The following is a 20,019-nucleotide window of genomic DNA, read 5'->3' on the forward strand; positions in this document are numbered from 1 at the left end:
AATATATCTTCAGAAATTGTCTGGAAAATTAGTAAAACAAATTTGTAAAAATAGGAATAGTCAGCTGATTATCACGCCTTAAGTATGACAGTATACGGATATTGGTCAAAACTACAAAAAGTTCATTTCACAAGCAACTCTATAAATGCCACCAGTGACCCATTAAAATTTAAGGTACATTTTAAATATTGAAGAATGGACATAGTTCTTCTGAAGTATACAAGTAATGATGATAGTATTATTATCAAAATCTGCTGAGCATTGTACATATATCCGTTATCTATAATCTTATTTTTTAATCATATACGGAGAAAGACCTTTTTGTGTAATGTGTTGGATAACATATATTTCGCAATAGAATTAAAATTTAACGAAAAGTTTTATTAGCTGTTATAAGTTTCTTTATTTGTTTATTTTCTGTACATTCATATATGTACATATATAGATAAATGCAATAGTGAAAATACATAAAACCATAGCGACGAAGGCGTTCAGAATCCAAAGGGTATGGCTGGTTTAGGGTATATGTAACCCACCTGAGGAAGTTCCAGATAATTTGAATTAACGACAGGTTTAGTTTGTTTCTGTGATTTTAATAATGTGGAAGATGGTGGCATATCAGTTTTTGATGTTGTTTTTGGATTTGTGAAAGGAACTTTGGGCGGTTTGTACGAATATCCAAAAATCTTTGTTGGTGAACGATTAGCAGTTGGGGTACTTGAAGGAATATTAAAAGTAATATCAGGCGGTATATATAAGTATCCATTAGATTTTGGGAGTGACGACGAAATGGTGATTGGTGACCTTGTTGGAGTCTTGAAAGGAGTATCAGGTCGTGAGTAAACATATCCATTAGCTCGTTTAAGGGGCGATGTTTCTGGATAACTAATCAATATAGAAGAGGAGTTCCTTTGAACTTCAGATGTTTGAGTAATCGAATTTTCAAGTGGTAATGTAAACGGCACTTCCGGCGATGAATAGGAGTAACCCTTCGATGATGTTGGTGATATTGTACTAGTCGAACGATCAGTAGATACCTCAGTATACGCTTTGTTGATTGGTAACCTTGTTGGAGTCTTGAAAGGAGTATCAGGTCGTGAGTAAACATATCCATTAGCTCGTTTAAGGGGCGATGTTTCTGGATAACTATTTAATTTAGAAGAGGAGTTCGTTGAATGCGTTATTTGCACTTCAGATGGTCGAGTAATCGAATTTTGGGGTGGTAATGTAAACGGCACTTCCGGCGGTGAATAGAAGTAACCCTTCGATGATGTTGGTGATATTTTACTAGTCGAACGATGAGTAGATACCTCAGTATACGCTTTGGTTTCAGTTTTAAGGATAATTCCTTGCTTGGTCTTAAGATTGTCTTTTGACTTCGGAAATATGTTTGGTAGTGTTAAAGGCTCTTTGGGCTTAGGATAGAAATATCCCTTAAGTTTCGGCAGTTGTGTTGGTTTATCTTTTATAATTCTTCCTAGAATTGTAAATGAAACAGAAGGTCGCGTATAGGGGTATCCTTTTATTTTTGGATAATACGTTGTATTTGTTGATCTTATTGGTGATATGCTTGGATCCGAGGTAAAATTTATCGAAGGGGTAGAAGTGTCGTAAGAGAAATCTGTTGTTGGATGGGCGGTAGGTACTGTCGAGGGATGTGATTCTCCTTCTTTCGGAATTGTAAATGAAATAACAGGATGTGGGTAAGTGTATCCCGAAGACTTTAGATGAGAGGGAGGTGGACTTAATACTGATTCTCTTGATTTCAAGGCTGGAATTAAAGTTATTTTTGGTAGTTGCGAAGAAACCGGAGTTGGATTGCTTTTCAAATTAATTGACGGATAGGTAAATGAGACAGCCGGATGAGCGTATTCATATCCTTTCAAATTTGGAACACGTGTAGGTAATCCACTAAAGTTTGATGGAGGCTTTGCAGTAATACTGATCTTGATTGGTGTGGGTAGTGTGAATGACACATCTGGTTTTGTATATGTATATCCCAGAGCCGGAGCTGAAGCTTTATCCACAAGTTTTGGTGCAGAGGTAAATAATTGTAAATCTGAAAAAGACTTGGACGGTGGTGCTTCGTTGAAAGGCTCTTCTGGTGGTGAATAATTGTAATCTCCGCGTTTTAATGGTGGTTGATAGTTATACTGGGCTAGCGTACTTGATGTCAACGCTGTCAACACGAAAATACTCAATTGGGAAATCTGAAACAGTAAAACATTGTTACAAAGTTTCATATTGATATTATATTTTTTAAGAAGCATACAAGAGTGTATATACGTACAACATTTACATTATATTTTAATTCATTTATATTATTATCAGCCATTTACAAAGTTTCAAAACAAAGTTCCTTCAAAAAATAAAAATACATACTTATATTTTCAAATAAATTTTAAGAAACATTTTTCATTTCTTATACATATGAGTGGGTTTCAGCCAAATGCCTAACTGGGAGAAGTTGATTGACATTCAAGTAGCTACATTCAGAAATACACGTTTCACTAATGAAGATTCTAAAAAAGGCATTGAACTTAATGCAAGTAATATTTTATCGAAATTTCGAAGCAATATCTAATAAATTGTATGTTAACGAAATGAGATAAATAAAAATGAGATAATTAAAAAAATGCCCAACAAGATGATTTTAATTTATGTTTTACTTAGTTGTCACAAATTGCGCTGTCATAAAATAGGTTGGAAAGGATGTTTACTTTAGGAAGTATAATAATGTTAATATATTTGAACATATGTACGTTCATGGAGCGTAAAAAATGCTAGTTCAGGGTTGCTAGTATGACCAGTCAGTCATTTGATGGTCGTAGCGTATCATTATTAACGTTCATAATGTGTTTCCGGCCAGATTAATTTCATTCCACTCACAGCGTATTTGTTTTTATGCATAAAACAAATAATTTGAATGAAAGAAAATGTTTAACACTTTTTCGCTTTTGTGTAATAAACTTTGTATTATCATCAAATATTCTTAAGTCATTAAATTATTAACTAATTTATGTTGAATTTTCTTTAAATCATTCAAAACGAAGAAGCTATTACTTTTAGTAAGTCCGTAGTATTATCTGCCCAACTCATAATTTAATCAATTTTATCAAAATTAAAATAAAATGCAGCTTTGTTTACATCTCACATGAAAAAATTTTCCAGTTGCATAATTTTTAATAAATAACTACAATAAAGCATCGAAAGACTTTATATTCACTTTGAATTTTGGATACTTCACAATATTCAGCAGCAACTCACCATATTCCCAATTACAATATTTAAAAATATTGCTGCTGCTGAAAATCCTAAAATTCCTTGTTATTTCCTTAATACATGAACATATTATTATAAATTTTACAGTGTTACACTTATAAGCACTTGAATTTATCTCGTTTTTATAAATCTTACGACTGAAATAATATACTTGTGTGCGATTATATTGAATGCAGACGTAATTTAATATATTACACTGTTTCAGTTTTGTTTCTTTGCTCTTTAGTTTAAGCGAGGTGAACTCGAAGAGATTTTTAAATCAAATACGAGTATTACGACTGTGCTTGTTGTATTTATGTTTTTTGGGATGTGTTTGTCACTGATGCGTGCAGAAAACTGTCTAGAATATCAGCATCATTCATATTCATAAAACAAAAACAACTTTATGGTTACTGCCAACAAACTGTTCATTGACTCGCTGACGGTGTGAAATGTTTTGTGATATACAAAAAAAAACTCACAAAGAACTCACTTATAAAATAATACATAAGAAATATTTGTAATAAAAAATATAAAAAAATTCTCTCAGTACTACAAGAAATAAAAATGAGTAATACATATAATAATTAAATTACTTTTTGAATTTTAATTAGCAACTGACTCTCATCTAATAAAAAATATATTATACTATCTCGAACCATGATTTCTCATTCTATTTCATTCAAAATTTTTTCTTTGAGAAGCTGAATACATACTTTCATTTAGTATGTATTTATTCTCATGCATAGCCCCGTTCACCTGACTAACTTTTAAGTACTCTCAATGTTAAGGCGTAATCCTAATGTAAAATGTTGAAAAGAAGAAAAAACGTCAACTTCGACTGCACCGAAGCTAATATACCCTTCACAGGTGCATTTCTTTTAGTAACTAAGTTTTCAGTTTGTATGGAAGCTATATGCTGTAGTAATCCGATCTGAATAATTTTATCGGAGATTACATTGTTGCCTTAGAAAATAATCTATACCAAATTTGGTGAAGATACATTGTCAAATGTGAAAGTTTTCCATACAAGAACTTGATTCCGATCGTTCAGTTTATATGGCAGCTCTATGTTATAGTGGTCCGATATCGGCCGCTCCGACAAATGAGCAGCTTCTTGAAGAGAAAATGACGTTCGCAAAATTTCAAAAGGATATCTTAAAAACTGAGGGATTAGTTCATATATATACAGACGGACGGACGGACGGACGGACATGGTTAAATCGACTCAGCTCAACATACTGAACATTTATATATATACTTTATAGGGTCTCCGACGCTTCTTTCTGGGTGTTACAAACATCGTGACAAACTTAATATACCCTGTTCAGGGTATAATTATAATTGTCGGCCGAGACATTCCTTACTGCATAGTAATATAAGGTTTATTAAAATATATTTTAACATGAACGCTTGAATTGAAGTATAAAATAGATTATAGCTGATATAACCTAAAATACTCAAAATTATCCAGTTTTCAAAATCGAGGTGTTAAAAATACTTTGCTAGAGGGGAATGAACGTTAAAAACGAAAGAATGCTTATGACGAATGACTTGAAGTTATATGAGAATACGAGTAGTTACGTTTCCATTTGCTCATAGTTATTAGTTAATGTCTTTTTGACACGCAGATTACTTATGATAAACCTCAAAATTATGGAATCTCTCATAGTATTGGACAGTTTGGATAGCAATTTAATATTGTAGGCGTTCTTTATTTTTTATTAACGACACGTAATAGAATGAACTAACCTGATGGAAAACGAATCATCAGCCCACTCAATTTAGAAAAAGTATAAGAAAATAAAAAAGCTACTTATGAAGAGTAAACAACAATCCAAATTTGAAATCGAAACTGAATCTGCTTTTCACAATAATAACGACTAGCTTGATAGTGTTTGTATACTTTTTTATGTTTTTTATTAGATCACATTTAAATATCTCATTGTTAAATTCATTTTATTCACACATAATGTAGATGGCTCGCTAATATTAACAAACCATTGATTTTACGTATTCAAATTGAATATTTTATTTTAACATTAATAAATTCATGTAATTCCGTAAAGCAATATCAGCAATAACAGTTGTATAAGTACAAAATATATAAATTTGAATATTGTATTGGGAAATATAAAATATAACGATTTGGCTTCTTAGTAAAAGTTACGAAATACATTATTTGGAGTTCCCATATTGGAAAGGGTTTAAAACATATTTCGACACGACGTCTGTAGCGGTAATAAATTTAGTGATCAAAACAGAGTCAACAACTTTTCTTATTCATTGTTTTTCATCATTCTAAGATCTGTACTTCGTTATGTTTTCCTGCTTATTTTTCTGCTTCTAATACACTAACAATGATCTTTTTATACTATCGCATCATATTGTACTGGATATAATAATTTTGTTTACTTAAAACTATACGCTATTGATACTGATTTATGTATCAAAATGATAAGGATGATGAGAGGAATAGACTTTTGGATGTGTATGTATTCGTTCGTATGTTCCTGCAAGCGATGATTAAATATATCTTAATGAAATTTAGAACATGGGTATTTTTCACCCCACTTGCGATTGGTTCGTATAAGACAGAAGCATACTATTGCGACAGTAAGGGCTTTTTGGGTCAACTGGTGAGGCAAAATTTCCCAGCCCTTGTTTTCAAAAAGCTTTTAACCGGCAATCTATCGTTTCAATTTGATAAATTGTTGTCGGGATCGTCCCATTAATGGCTTCACATTTTTTCAGCATTTTCTTTTCAGGTTAACCACTTTTCACATAAAATTTTTTGTATTTAAGGTTGACGTAATGGGTCTACTTTTCATTATCAGTTACAATCCGATGGAAAACGACTACTTTTTGTAGCGTTCGTGCATTATTTCCGACATGCAAATTCGTTGCTATTATCTTTCAGTCTCTTCTGACCTTAACAAGTTTGGAGTGTATATAAATATAAACGAATTTTCAAAATGATGAGACGAATCCATTTTAAATGTCAATATGTGCTTTGGAATTGCACAATTCCTAGCCATTTCTTTCTTTATATGCCACATTCGAAATAAAAACAAAAAGCGAAACAAATTTACACATGTACGTATCCCATTTATTTGTTTCATCAAACGAGTTTACAAGGTCAGTGCCTTCGATCATGTAAGACGACATTTCCTTGCTTCTTAACAGTTAAATTAATTACTTGCTCATCGATATATTTCACACATTTATAGTTTATACAACATGTACGTATGTATGTATACGCAACGATTATCTCAAAAGACTTAAACAGCGAACTCGTTTAAGCAGTTGAACTTAACTGTATAATATGATTTTACACACGCAGTATTTACATACTATGTACAATATTCGTTTGTTCCTGTACAAGTTGACACTAAATTGAAACTCAAGGCGAGCGCACTTTAAGAAGATCAACAAGTGAAAGTAAGTCGATTAACACTTTTTACGTAGGGCATCTATTGTTGGTATAATAGCTAAATATTGAATAGTGAAGATAATTCGTTTATTATGACTTACCAACGCATAGATATATTACAAAATCAAAGGATTGAAGACAGAGACTTAAGCTATGAGTTACTATTTTTTGTTAGCCAAATAACCGCGTTTAACGATTTTATTTATTTTGTGCGTCAACTAACGGCACACATCTTTGTAGTTCTTTCCCTACCGTTGTTTGCATTTTATCAAGGGTTCAAGGTATTAGAAGTACACAAGTGTTTTAATTTAAAATTTAAGATTTACTTAAAAACTGAAATTAACTGACAGTGGATGTGAAAGTAGTTTTTCAATAAATTTACTGTGTTGTTTTTGTTATATTTTAATTATAATTTTGCAATAACTTTTCATTTCGTCATTCTTTTATCACTACTCCCTCAGTAATTTCTCTATATTTCTGTATATTTATTTCTAGCTCAAATAACTTGCGACCACTGTAATAATTTTATCAAATAACTAAAAAGCGTTAACTTCGGTTGCAGCGAAGCAATAATACTCTTCACAAATAAAAATGTTTCGTACAAGAACTTTAGTATTATTTCTATATAGTTAAAGATATAACTTTTTAATAACAATAGGTTTTCCATATTGAAAAACAATTTGGATGTCAGGTTTATTTAAATCTTAATGTAAACAACTAATTTGTGGAGAAAAAATTACCTCGATATCTCTGTAGTTACCAGATTTAATTACACATTTATCTTTGAATATTTTTTGACTTGGTATTCACTAAATAACTAAACACTTTTTAAAAGCAAGTTCGGAAAATTTTTGTTTTGATTACAATGTATTAGTTTTTATTTCTTTATTGAACTTCATTATTTTCAATTAATTTTTATTAGCATTCGATAAGAAATATACATTTTATTTTTTAAATATTTTTACTTTTTTTGTATGATAATCCTGAAAAACTATTTAAAATTGCGGTTGTGCTAATTAGATTTCATTTAATTTCTAGATAGGCATAATAATTTAATTAACACTACTAATATTTTAGTTTTACTATTTTTTGAGCAAAAAAATACAGAATTTTTACTTTTATATACCCGCTACACACACATATATTCCAGCATATAGCTTTACCAGTAATGGCCATGAAAGCCGTGATGACCGCCATAATAGCCACCATAATAAGGATAACCTGTATAACACAAAATTTATTTAATATTTTAACTATATAGATGTATATGAATGTACAATAAAAGTAAAATTATGCGCAAACTAGAATAGGAAATATTGTATAGACTTAGATTATTCAGCTGTAATTCTCAGATTAATCTTTATACATAGAATTGATGTTATAAATTTGTGATTAATATGCAATAAAAATTGTGTTGTCTTTTAAATCGTTAAAGGTAGTAAAACTCACCTAAACCATATATGCCGCCATAATATGGATAGTATCCCCCATAAAAACCACCATTCAAGTAAGGGTACGAGTAGTACCCATAACCAATGGAGGAAGAGGATAGCAAATCGTCTTTTTCTCTATCAATACCACCATCTAAGTCATGTGAGTGACTGGATGTTATAACTTGCTTGGAACTAGGCACCGCATGAATTGCATTTTCTGCTATTATCACTGTGCATAACAAAGCTACAGACAGCACCTGGCTACACTTTAATAGAGCCATACTATTTTATTGTTTTATGTTTTCCAATAATATATTTTAATCATTCAAATAAATTAAATAATATTGATAGAATTTCCTCCGTTTATTATGTTACTGCATAGCAATGACAACTAATAACTACAAAATGACTGTTTGCGCTTTTATAAGCATTCACCTCCAGAAATTCGACTTGTTGATTATTCCTACACTAAGAACAAAAAAATTGTCCTACAACAATGGTGTGTATTTTCTTAAACAATAGAAATGTTAAGAAAATTTATAAATAGCGAAGTTTCTTTAGTTTTAATTACAAGCTCCATCAAGGTTTCGTCGGATAACGTTCTTCTTCACCGCTCTTTCACAATAGCTCAAGCAATCAAGCATTTACTTTTTTTCTCTATTAGACTAAAATGTGGGCCGGACTGAAAATTTCAGTGATTTTCCACGACCGAAGTAGGTACTTGCATGCCTATTAAACCTTGTGAAGCTTGGTAATTACCTACTTGTATGTATGAGTACATGCTTATCCATTAATGTCACGCGTTCTTGAAAAAATTTCGGTGCGTGCCTGGTGCGACTGCTTACTTCGATTTACACCCATACATATGTAGCAATTGTTGCTTCTAACTAGTCAAAATAAATTTACTTCTTGCATGAATGATCATTAATTATACTTAATTTTATTTCCAAAACATTTATTTAAATGAAAATAGCTCCTGACTTCTTTGGGAATATGTTTTAAATTATCTATAGTTCTTTTGAAACAATTTATTGGTTGTTGCAAACTACAATAGAAGCTCCTATGGAAAAACGGAAGACCTCAATAAAAATTTTACTCGAAAATAGACAAAACAGAGTGACTTGCTTAGGCTATTATGTTCATGTGCAACCACTTGTCTTTAGTAATTTTCTGAATTTCTTTTTTTTAAAACAGTGGTTCTGATTGCAAAAGGTAAATAAATACATCCGATCTTTGAAGCAAGTTCCCATATTGATTTACTCCTACTTAACTACCAGCCAACCACACCTCCACATCCTTTTCAATAAACCTCACTGAGGGGCACATGAATACAAAATTAAGTATTGATTTAAAAATTCACTCAAAAGTTATTGGAAATTATTTATATTAATAAACATAATATATAATATAAGATCTCCTTATAATTAGATGTTTAGTTTTCAGTAAAAAAGTACAATGGTTTTAGCTATAATTTCCATTACTATTATATATACATATGTCGAATAAAAGCTGAAACAAAATAATAATTTCGCCAAGTATTTACTGATACTCCTAACTTTATTCTCTTATTTCTGCTCCTTTTCCTTTTAATGGATATTTTGTATATGTTGCATATTTCTGATGTTTGCTATGACATCTTCATAGAGAAGCCTATCATCCGCTTTCCGATCAGGTTTTTTCGTACAATTGACTCTTAAAATACAACAATCTCTTTTTCTTTTATTTTCTTCTTGAGTTTTGGAGTGTAAATTTTTTAACTCATTCTGCGGGAACTTTTGCAATATTAAGCTTTTCATATTGCAATTTGAACTCCAGTTTATCATGTCTTCTTCATTACGTAAAAAAAAATCGGCATCCTTCAATAGATTATCCAAGTGCAATAACAACAAAGTCCCTTTTCGAATAATCAAATTTGCATTATCGACTAATTCCGAGGTAGATGGTTGTTTTTTAATTTTTGGTTTCCCTTTGGAGTTGGACGATTCCTGTAATTCACGACGTACACGATTTCTTCGCAATTTCTGCGACAAGTTTTTATGATCATTGCCTCGTCGAAACTTGTTTTGTTTGTTAGCCGTCTTCATAACCACAGTATGGGTTGTCAAATTTTTGTGCCGGTGTCTCGCCCGTTGCTTTTGCTGATCAAGTAGCGTCTTGTTTTTACGAACTGACGCTAAGATTTCGAGCGGCAGTGTAGTGGATGCCATCAACATTGGCATATTTTGTAGCTGAGTCTTTAATAATAATAAACCCGTTGTGTTTGAATCACTTACAAGTTTATTACGAAGACGTTTGTGTGTTTGCGTTTGAACTTTCTGGTTTAGTATAGTGCCTGCTAGCTGTTTTTTTACTTCGTTCGCTTTCTTTGGCCACTTGCTACTTGTTGCACCATTTGTTAGAGTGGAAACTTTCATTAACTCTGGTATTGATACGGGGTTCATTGACTGTGAACGAATGGGCGGTGCTTGTTGAACGCCTGCTCGATAAATAATTTTTTATTAACAATTGAAAATATTTGGAAACGCAGAATTATATGCATCACACTATTTGCAATATGTACCAATTTAATACCTTGCAGATGAAATGGTACATTGTCAGATAGCATTCCAAGTGACAACTCTTTCAATTTGATAGCAATACACACTTTGAAAAACCAAATGCTTAGCGCGAATATTCCCATTGTATATTTCATGGCTATATACATCTTTATTCACTTTCACGATACATTGTCAACCGCACTGTGCATTGCTTACACTTCAACTGTGAAAGGTTTTACCTATACAGGTATTTTATAAACAAAATTCCTTATACATATCTTTTCTATGTACCAACTGGAAATAGACAACTGGGTTGTTAAATGGGTAACAAACAGAGTTAGGGTGCTTGAGAAAAAAGAAGATAGATTATTTATTTAAACACCGTTTAACTTTATGAAAGCGGAAGAGCTTTCCCACCGCAAATCAATTTTTTATTAACCATTCAAATTAAATAAGCACGGCGGTGTGCCAGTAAATTCACATGCAGCAATGCCATTAACGGGTAAGGAAGTTTTGTTGACATAATAATTGATTGTAACACAAAATCAATTGAAATACTTAGATAAAAAGATATATTAGCAAAATGATGAGTATGACAAGACATTTAAATTCCGGATGTCTGTCTCTCCGTGCATTTGACCTTCCTAACGATAACTGTAGTGATGAGATTTGCTAAAGAGTATTACAGTAGGGGAAACTGTGGTGTAAAAATCTTTGAAAAATTAACGTGAACCAGCCCTCTAAAACGTTGAAAGTGGTCGGCGGCTAAATAATAACCACTCCCTTTACAAGGGAAAAGGTTATGTTTAAAAATGTTTTAAGTGAGATAACTGTCTGGACAAAAATTCAAATGCATTAAATTTTACCGTAGAGATAATACGATAGGATTACATTAAAATCATTGGTGTGGCCCATCTGGTCACAGTTTGGGCATTTTAACGAAATTAAGGGGGCATATCTTCTTAGCCACTGCCAGTGTGATCTAGCGTCGAAAATGAAACAAATCGGCTTTTGTTCTAGCCCGTTGTACCAAATATAATGATATCTGTTCTTCTGGATGAATTTAAGTATGCCAAATGTGTTAGTTTTATGTGAGATATTTTAATGGTATTTTGTGATTACTAACAATGTGGTACGTCCTAATAACAATTTCCGTTCTTCTGATTAGTGTATTTTATTTCTGTAGAAATTAACGATAGTCAAAAATAATGATTGTAAACATTTTGCGTATTTAAATGAAAGCATACACAAACATTTTTGACCCATAATTTATAAACAACCTTTAGTCACTTATTTCAGTTAAATTTAAAATATTTATAAATGTATGAAACAGGCTTTGACCAACCATTAATGTCTTCGTATTGTTTATATATACTCACAAATATTATTCCTATTTTTATTTCATCTTCTTTTCCACTAATTGTAGGTTTACATATATGTGTGTATAAGAGTTTCTCATTGAATAGTTACTAATTAAGAAAAACTCTCCATAAGTTTCTTTCAAATATAAATTTACTTAAACTACAGCATATGCTTATTTCTATTGGTCATTATTGCTCTTAAAAAAATCCAAATATTTACATATATGGATATTTGCTATGCATTTCTACGAGAAAACTCGCTTTCGATAAAATTAATTAATAGTTTAATAAATACGCGGATTAAATTAATGAAATTATATAAATGGAATAAATAAATTATATTATATAATCAATACTCACATATCGTGAAAATTCTATAAATACGAAATATTTTTCTAATACGAATGACCTTTCATTTTTATTAGTACCGGATGCCAGGTATTGTCATCCATATGAAGTCTGTTGACCAAATCTGCAGTACTTCCGAATCTGTCACGCAAACTCAGTCCACTCCCTCCATTTCTTGAGTTAGCGCCTAAGTTTTCCGATACAAGTGGTGTTCGTGGTTTCATTATCTTATGAGGATATATTTGTCCTTCACTACCTTCACCTATTGATTTTACTGTTGACGCGACGGTAGAGTACTTTTGGTTTTCGAAAAAGTCAATAATAGGATGATAGCTATAGTTTATTCTTTTTACACCGGGCTCAGATGATACTTGAGAAGTGTCTGCTGAATTACTAAAGTCGGTTGAATTAGATTCAGTGTTATGAATAGAGTTTACATGGAATGAAGGAACGTGTGGAGGCTGCGTGGAAGTCGGTTGTTCATGTTGCGAAAAGCTCCACTGATTTGGGTGTCCTGCTGTTGATGGCTTTGATCTCTTTCTTGTTCTAGTGGTTGATGTAATAATGGGGCGTGCTTCTGAGCGAAATTTTGGTATTGAGTTCTGCTCTGCATTGCCAAGAAATTGGTAATGTCTGTTAACCTTGCTGTTGGAGCTGTAATTTCTTTGTTTTTGCTGAGTGCCGTTATAGAACGAGTTCGGCCCTGACGTTTGATGGGTATTGGTGGCAATGCTGTTGCTACTTTCAACGACTCGGTGACGAATGGTCGTTGTTGAAGAAGTTGGGTCTTCCCCTGCAATGGGAGAGTTAACGATGTCAGTAGGTGTGGATGTACCAGCGACTGCAGTATAAATGGGTGAGATGCTAGTTGGAGCTGTATGGAGCACAGAATGAATACGTTGCCGTTTTTGTGGAGTTCGCTTATTAAAATTGGCCAAAGAGCTGGCAGAAAAGTTTACCTCTTGCTTCTGATGCAGCTCACTTGGTGCAATATCCAAATCTACACGCTCTTGATTGAAAGTATTAGCTGGACCCAGTCTTTTATGTGGCCGCCTACGTTGCGAATTCCTTATTATATTTTTCGTATTTGCCGATGTACTCAAAATATGACCAAAATTCTGATGTTTATGCTGAAGATCTTGCTTATAATCAATGAAATCATATTCTTCTTCGCCACCAGGGGGGATTAGATACGATCCCAATGTTGGATTTGGCGATTGAAGTTTAGATCGACTATCTAACATTAACTCATTGTTATCATACTTTTTATGATTTCCTTTAAGACCATTATTAAGTTGGTAGTTTAAATCATCCTCATCCTGTTCGTCATTATAGTCGAGTTCTTCATTAATAGTCGAATATATATCTGAATTGAAAGCGGGTGTAAACTGTCTTGTTTTGGTATCTGCTTTGAACGGAAAATGATGCCGCAATCCATCTATCTCACAAGAGCAACAAGTAGGTACTTTAAAAATATCCACATGTAAGCCACGTGTTCTATCCCAACTAAGCAGGCGATGGTAATTATAGACCTGAGTGCAATGAGAACGATAGCTATGAGCCAAATAGGAGCAACCCTCTTGGGATGCACTGCTTGAAAAAATCCATAAAAAAAAGTGTTCCCTTCTTAAATAAAAAATATATATTTTAAATACTTACATGCATTTCTCTAATCTGAGCGTTTGAGTATGCTGGCCGGTATTAACTATATATTTCCATTCCCCAGATGCGGAACGAGCCTTTTGAGGACGCGCATACCGAACAATACTCTGACACAATCCACCTCCAGAAGCTTCGTTTTCTTTACTGAAGTTAATTTCATTTATAATGAAACTTTAGAATTTTATAAATTATACTAACCGACGGATAGAAATGTCGTCAATGTCATCAGTTGCATCCAACTGGGCATGCTTGTCATGAAAATCGACCCACAAAGCGACCATAGCGTTTTTATGTCGTCGAATGCTACCCATTATTAGATCTCTGATATTGTATTCGATCATGTTATATAATTATGAACAAATAATAATTTAAAATTTGAAGACTAAATTTCAAACTATAAAAAGAAAATCCAATTGAACCAGAAACCTTATAACAGTGTTGAATCTTAAGATATTTGTAAGAATGGTTGAAATTTACAGCCACGTTACAAACCAGTTATATATATTAGTATATGTGAATTAGCAAAATTTTTGTCACATCTTTTAATAAGTGTTAAACGTGAAATTGAAGCAATAAGATAGAGTTTAAAATTTTAGAATTTCGGGCGCTTACAGTGGATAGTCCTCAGTTCGAATACACATAGAAGAAGTGAACCTCTCACATTTCTGGGGTGGCAAAACACCGTTATTACTTCCACCTCCATTATGTTGTCCTTCTGTATTGGAACGAATAGGCGAAACTTGGCCTCGTTTTCGTTTCGTAGTTGTTGGTTTCGACCGACTGAGGTGCTTTTTATTGCCTGAAATGCGGTATCGTGGACCTGCAATTAGCTCTTCAGGAATGGGTAAAATTTCGTCCAACTCATTTACCATAGATTCATTGTTGTTTTGGAGATTTACTTCTATTTCTTTTAAACTAGCAAAAGCAAGATTCTCAACTTCTTGATGGGATTTTGAATGTTGAAGTTGTTTTTCAGTAAATGTTCTATTTCCGATATCTAGATATTCAATACTATTCGATCGATTCTTGCTGGACAAAGAATCATTACTTATGTCTTTTGCATTAATAAAAGCTGTGGTGTTCAGTTGTATAATATTTCCTGTAATTCGGCGACCAATATCGTCATCATCGATTGAAGATAAATCAGAGCGAATTAATTTATGTGCAAATTCTGATGTTGTAGCCGTTCGTTTAGTTCGCTTCGGTGAGTTCTCAATTGAATTAAAAGTACTAAATTGTTCGATTGGGGGTGAAGTTGTATTCAATACTTCTTGCAACTCCTCATTTATACTTTTCGGATCTAACATTTCTTCACCAGTTTCACTGAAAAATTCTTCTAATGACACTCCATTTTTATTTTGTTCACTAACGATAGATAAATCGTCCATTTTCTTAATGTGTTCTTCATCCAGTAACTCTGTTGATGATACATCTCCCATGCGACGTTCTATATCTGGCGGCTGGTTATTTTGGCTCGGCAAATCGAGATCCAAACTCAAATATTTTCGAGCCGAATTACGTACAAGATTTGCAATATCATACACAATTGGAAGTAACAGTTTCTTGTCATTTCCAAACATCGCACGTACCTGTCATAGTAATCAAAATAATAAAATGATTAACCACAAGAAACTTAATAGGTAAAATTTACCTGTTCTAATTTTAGGCCTTGGTCACCTTTCAAATTAATTTGTGCTGATATTAACGCAGACAATGTTAATCGCTGTTGAGGAGTTAAGGCACGTAATATTGGCATAACTTCCACAAACTTTTGGCGCAGCTGCTCATTAGTTAAGGCTTTCGAAAGTGCACTTCTCAAAACATGTTCTCTCAAATTAAAAGGGTGAATTCGGTTTTCTTCATCCAAGTCGCTCATTGTTACAAAAGTTTGAATAAAGTTATCGTCAACAGCATTATGCAATTGATCTCGGACTCGCTCGCTGTTGTAATTCCATTCAATTTCCTTTAGGTCTGCGAAATCGAAATCGACCAAATCATCATCCGATGTCTTAACTAACCATAACAAACAAAAAAGGATGGCCCAAAATAATGTCTGGGGTTTTTCACCTGCCTGCATCTTCGTGAAACTAAAAATACAATTTAGAATATGATAAAATAATATAAAATTACACTACACTTATGGACAAAATTTTAAGCTTATACTATCAGATTCAACCAAGTTATAATCAAAATTCAAATTTTGTTTAAATATGAGTGACTTCTATTTCAAATTGTTTCTCCCGTGAGCTTAAAGTGATGATACTTTATTTTATATTTTACTTAACGATTAGAATTAAAAGCTACCGTACGGGAGTAGGAGTTGAGGATGCAATACTCATTGAAAATGTTCATTCGTTTGGTAAAAAACGACCGGGATTTATATAAACCAACGGAATTGTTTATTTACAGAGAGATAAGCATCTTTTAATAAAAGTAGAAGATACTCAATATACATGTTTTGTCATATTCTTTACATGTTCTAGGTGCTATATACCCTTTTTAAATTTCAGTCAGTTCTTCGTAGTGTTAGAAGCTAAACTAAATACATATTTAACGAACAACTCCGATATTGCATCAATATGTTTTCCGCGAACCGACAGAAAATTAGTAGAAGGCACGTTTTACAGTACCCTTGGCAAGATTGAAAGTGGAAATTAATACAAATACAATGTCGACAACAATGAAGCCCACACTCATCCCACAAGTGGTAACCATTATTTCCAATCGATCAGAGATGAAAAACAATTTGTTTCATCTTCACGTCGTACAAAGCTCGTTTGACTGTTTCGGCTACTTGTACTCTTGGTTCAATGACTTTAATGTGTGAAGAAAAGAAAAATCGTTTATGCAAATCTATATACATATATAAATGAAAGTTGTGTTAGTTACACCATTTATAACTGAAGAACGGCTGAACCGATTTAGCAGAAGATTGGTGGTGAGGTAGCTTAGAACCAGGGTAAGGACATGACATACCTTTTATCTCTTTATGTCAAAATTTAATACAACTCATAGATACAAAAATTATATTTCAAATAATAAGCATTTGTTCAAAATTCATGTTTGTAACAATCATTTGAATATATGGGTACAATTTTAAACAGAGTCTTCTCAAAAATAATACAATTGCTAAATATTTGAAATAGAAGAAAAGAACTTCAACCAAATACGCAGTGAAATAGATTATAACTGGCTCAGTAATAAGTCGTTGAGTATGTGTTATACCACGTGCATCCCATAACACTGATGTGATAACCTTTCCAGCCGCCTTTTTCGTTTTTCCACGTCTGAGAACCGGTTCATCATGTGAATGACGGTCGATTGGACTTCAGTGGGAAATGATGGAGCTATGTTTCTATCACCGACGAAAGATTTCGGCTTTATTCCGATTAGAGAGCACTTAAACACTTCTCAGAATCAGTTATTCGTTGTTTTTGTTGGATTATGAACTTGCGAGGCACCTACTTTGCTCATTTCGCCTGTTTCCAGCTTAGCAAATATCTTTTCAACGGTGGATTTCCCTGACCCAAAATTCAACAGTATTTTCTCATAAAAAGCAATGCTTTATTAACACACGAAATGCTTTATGATCCATTTTTTTGCAAACTAACACAAGTTGCTTAATAAAAATGCTATATCTCATTAGTTATAATCCAACTCTAGAAATCATATAGATGGTAGTAGTAGTTTTATCTATGTATCAGCCACAGTGAAGCGTGGACGGGTCCTCTAGTATATACCATGTATAATAAAAAATATATTATTTCTCTGAGATTTATGCTGAGTTGTATTCTATAACTCGAATCTCTTTATACGCTAAATCCTATATATGCGTATTCACAATTTTCCCACTTTTTGAATTTATTTTTAACTTTTCCGATTTTTACCTAATTACACAGACATTACAGACTTGGTGCATTAGCAAAGTGTTTTTTTACTCCGAAGTTGCGGCGAAACAACTAAAAAGTAACGCTGGGATATGTTTTTAAATATAGATGTCTTGCTATTCGTTGAAGAACCTTAGCAAAAAGTTTCCAATTGTTGCTCTTCGATAATGGTAACATGAATAAAATATATATTTCAACACATATATTTGTAAATATACAGATGAAATAAAATATATGCGTATTCATCTGGGACTGAACTCTAAATGAAGAACACTGAATTGGAAAGATTTCAAAAATATTCGTTTATAATAGAAAAATAATAAGCTGAATGTAACTACCACCAAAAAACGTTCTACAATGCCAACATACACGCCAACTCTAATAATTTGTACAAAAAAGAGTTTCAGCCAAAGAAGAAAAAGTTGACACAATTTTCTATTTGTTAGGTATGTCTTTATACATATGTATGTATGCATAAGTAAAAATACATTCATATACAACCCAATTTATACTGTTATGAATGTGCACTGCGGCTGTAGCAAAGTGGAACATAACACATTTAAACACAACAGTTTCAAGCTTATGTGCATACATTAAGTTTTTACAAAAGAATCCAAGAAAGTTAAATTTCAGGCTTTCCCTTCTAAAATTTCTACCAATTTGTATAGTAATTTTCATATCACATATTATTTCATAGGTACCTAGCAATAATGCCTTCTTTTACCCACAATGAACTTTTTTGAGTGCTGATATACATACATATAGTTTGATAGAGAAACTATCAATGGGGTTTCTACGACCTTAAATAATTTTTTTTTGCAAATTATAGAAGCACTTTTTATTTAGAATTAGTTATAAAATTTCAGATTATATGATGTTTTCATTTAATTAAACATATTTATTTACACTGTGCACCTATTAATCCAGAAAACCGGTTTAATATTTATCGAAGAGTTGGTTAATGCGCTTTCCAAATGCCGGTCGTATCACGCTAAACTCATGCTAACAACTGACTCTATTGATGTACACTAACTATTAACATGGCTTCCAACTCTCAAATGTCAACGTTTGTGCATATTGCTGCTGCTTCTGTTAAATACATTCCGTAAACTAACATATAGTATATACACACGTATTGTAAAATTGTTAATAAAGTAGTATATTTAAGTTTTATTTTTATGTGCTTCATATTTTGAAAAATGAGGTTGCGTTTTTTTTAGCAAAATTGAGTAAAAGCATAATATTGGATATATGTACTATAGTTTAACGCTGAAAATCTGGGATATATGTAGATCTACAAATTACCCCAGCTCCCATGTGCAATATATAATGATTTTCATCAGTTCAGAATGAAATTAGGATTTCCTATTATTTGTTTGATATTTTCCTCATATACCCCTTATATTAAATTTAGCTTTGATTGAATTCATATCACTTACATATATCTGATTTGAGGTAATTAGATATAATTGTTCCAAATATAAAATGTTCGGTTACACTTTTTTGATCGTCGTACTTAGCCCATCTTTACTTCTTTTAATTAAAATTATGCATCTTGTGCATATCAACAGTTCCCCAGAATATACCGTAAATGACATTTCTCTGTTAACTGTTTCGCGTTCATTCATACATAACTGGTGAATAACTAACAGTCATAAAATCATGCATTATATACGAAAGAGGATATATGTATCAAGAACATGTTGGCAATGAGTACACCATAAGACATATTTGAAAAATTGCTACTTTTATTCATTGAAATTATCAGTAAACTGCATGCTTTTAGTGAAACATTGGATCACCGTGGGTGGTAATTTTAAACAAAAAGCGTTATTTTTTGAATATAAATTAATAACAGCGGTTGCATCATATTTTCTTCTGCCCATCTGATTTACTTAATTGCGAATATTTTTGTCATTTAATCATTTCTTTTATTCTTGTTTTACATTGGTGTTTTACAATGATAGCTAAAATATTTTTATACATATAAACACTGTATATGTATCTATAGTGCCGTTGTTCTGCGTGAAATTATGTGTTTTGGAATGAAACTAAAGTTGAATTTATCATTTAATTTTTTTTTCAATGTAACGCAGC

General features: G+C 32.3%; 4 protein-coding genes across 7 annotated transcripts; all 4 read right to left on the reverse strand.

Annotated features, from left to right (window-relative positions):
* Nucleotides 1-378: 378 nt before the first annotated feature.
* LOC126761236 (uncharacterized) lies at nt 379-3,598 on the reverse strand. Its single transcript, XM_050477226.1, has 2 exons — nt 3,268-3,598; nt 379-2,210 (listed from the first exon to the last, which is right to left on the reverse strand). Exons 1-2 carry the CDS (start codon nt 3,268-3,270, stop codon nt 492-494), a joined length of 1,722 nt encoding a protein of 573 aa, XP_050333183.1. The 5' UTR covers nt 3,271-3,598; the 3' UTR covers nt 379-491.
* Nucleotides 3,599-7,284: 3,686 nt separating this feature from the next.
* On the reverse strand, nt 7,285-8,970 carry LOC126761248 (uncharacterized). Its single transcript, XM_050477245.1, has 2 exons — nt 8,144-8,970; nt 7,285-7,915 (listed from the first exon to the last, which is right to left on the reverse strand). The coding sequence occupies exons 1-2, from the start codon at nt 8,406-8,408 to the stop codon at nt 7,854-7,856; spliced, it is 327 nt and encodes a 108-aa protein (XP_050333202.1). The 5' UTR covers nt 8,409-8,970; the 3' UTR covers nt 7,285-7,853.
* A 586-nt stretch (nt 8,971-9,556) lies between these two features.
* Nucleotides 9,557-10,888, reverse strand: LOC126761585 (uncharacterized). The gene is made up of 2 exons (XM_050477894.1): nt 10,699-10,888; nt 9,557-10,603 (listed from the first exon to the last, which is right to left on the reverse strand). The coding sequence occupies exons 1-2, from the start codon at nt 10,829-10,831 to the stop codon at nt 9,714-9,716; spliced, it is 1,023 nt and encodes a 340-aa protein (XP_050333851.1). The 5' UTR covers nt 10,832-10,888; the 3' UTR covers nt 9,557-9,713.
* An 857-nt stretch (nt 10,889-11,745) lies between these two features.
* Nucleotides 11,746-18,933, reverse strand: LOC126762043 (neurotrophin 1). Of its 4 annotated transcripts, none has more exons than XM_050478525.1 (7): nt 18,829-18,933; nt 15,687-16,122; nt 14,648-15,624; nt 14,234-14,356; nt 14,033-14,179; nt 13,333-13,963; nt 12,716-13,166 (listed from the first exon to the last, which is right to left on the reverse strand). In XM_050478525.1, the coding sequence occupies exons 2-7, from the start codon at nt 16,110-16,112 to the stop codon at nt 12,807-12,809; spliced, it is 2,664 nt and encodes an 887-aa protein (XP_050334482.1). In that variant the 5' UTR covers nt 16,113-16,122; nt 18,829-18,933; the 3' UTR covers nt 12,716-12,806. The 4 variants fall into 4 exon arrangements, with proteins under 4 accessions (XP_050334479.1, XP_050334480.1, XP_050334482.1 ...); XM_050478524.1 differs by having other exon boundaries at nt 12,716-13,247; XM_050478522.1 differs by having other exon boundaries at nt 11,746-13,963.
* Between the last annotated feature and the right edge of the window lie 1,086 nt (nt 18,934-20,019).

The sequence above is a fragment of the Bactrocera neohumeralis genome, chromosome 6 (assembly GCF_024586455.1).
Source record: "Bactrocera neohumeralis isolate Rockhampton chromosome 6, APGP_CSIRO_Bneo_wtdbg2-racon-allhic-juicebox.fasta_v2, whole genome shotgun sequence".
NCBI classification, from domain to species: Eukaryota; Metazoa; Arthropoda; class Insecta; order Diptera; family Tephritidae; genus Bactrocera; species Bactrocera neohumeralis.

Bases quoted from the DNA above. Each gene is read 5' to 3' on its own strand.
- LOC126761248 (XM_050477245.1), bottom strand. From the start codon at position 8,408: ATGGCTCTATTAAAGTGTAGCCAGGTGCTGTCTGTAGCTTTGTTATGC. The intron at 7,916-8,143 runs GTGAGTTTTACT...TGTGTTATACAG, and splicing joins TGGCGGCATATATGGTTTAG to GTTATCCTTATTATGGTGGC.
- LOC126761585 (XM_050477894.1), bottom strand. From the start codon at position 10,831: ATGTATATAGCCATGAAATATACAATGGGAATATTCGCGCTAAGCATT. The intron at 10,604-10,698 runs GTATTAAATTGG...TTTATCGAGCAG, and splicing joins TGTACCATTTCATCTGCAAG to GCGTTCAACAAGCACCGCCC.
- LOC126762043 (XM_050478522.1), bottom strand. From the start codon at position 16,112: ATGCAGGCAGGTGAAAAACCCCAGACATTATTTTGGGCCATCCTTTTT. The intron at 15,625-15,686 runs GTAAATTTTACC...TTACTATGACAG, and splicing joins AAGGCCTAAAATTAGAACAG to GTACGTGCGATGTTTGGAAA. The intron at 14,180-14,233 runs GTTAGTATAATT...AATTAACTTCAG, and splicing joins GACGACATTTCTATCCGTCG to TAAAGAAAACGAAGCTTCTG.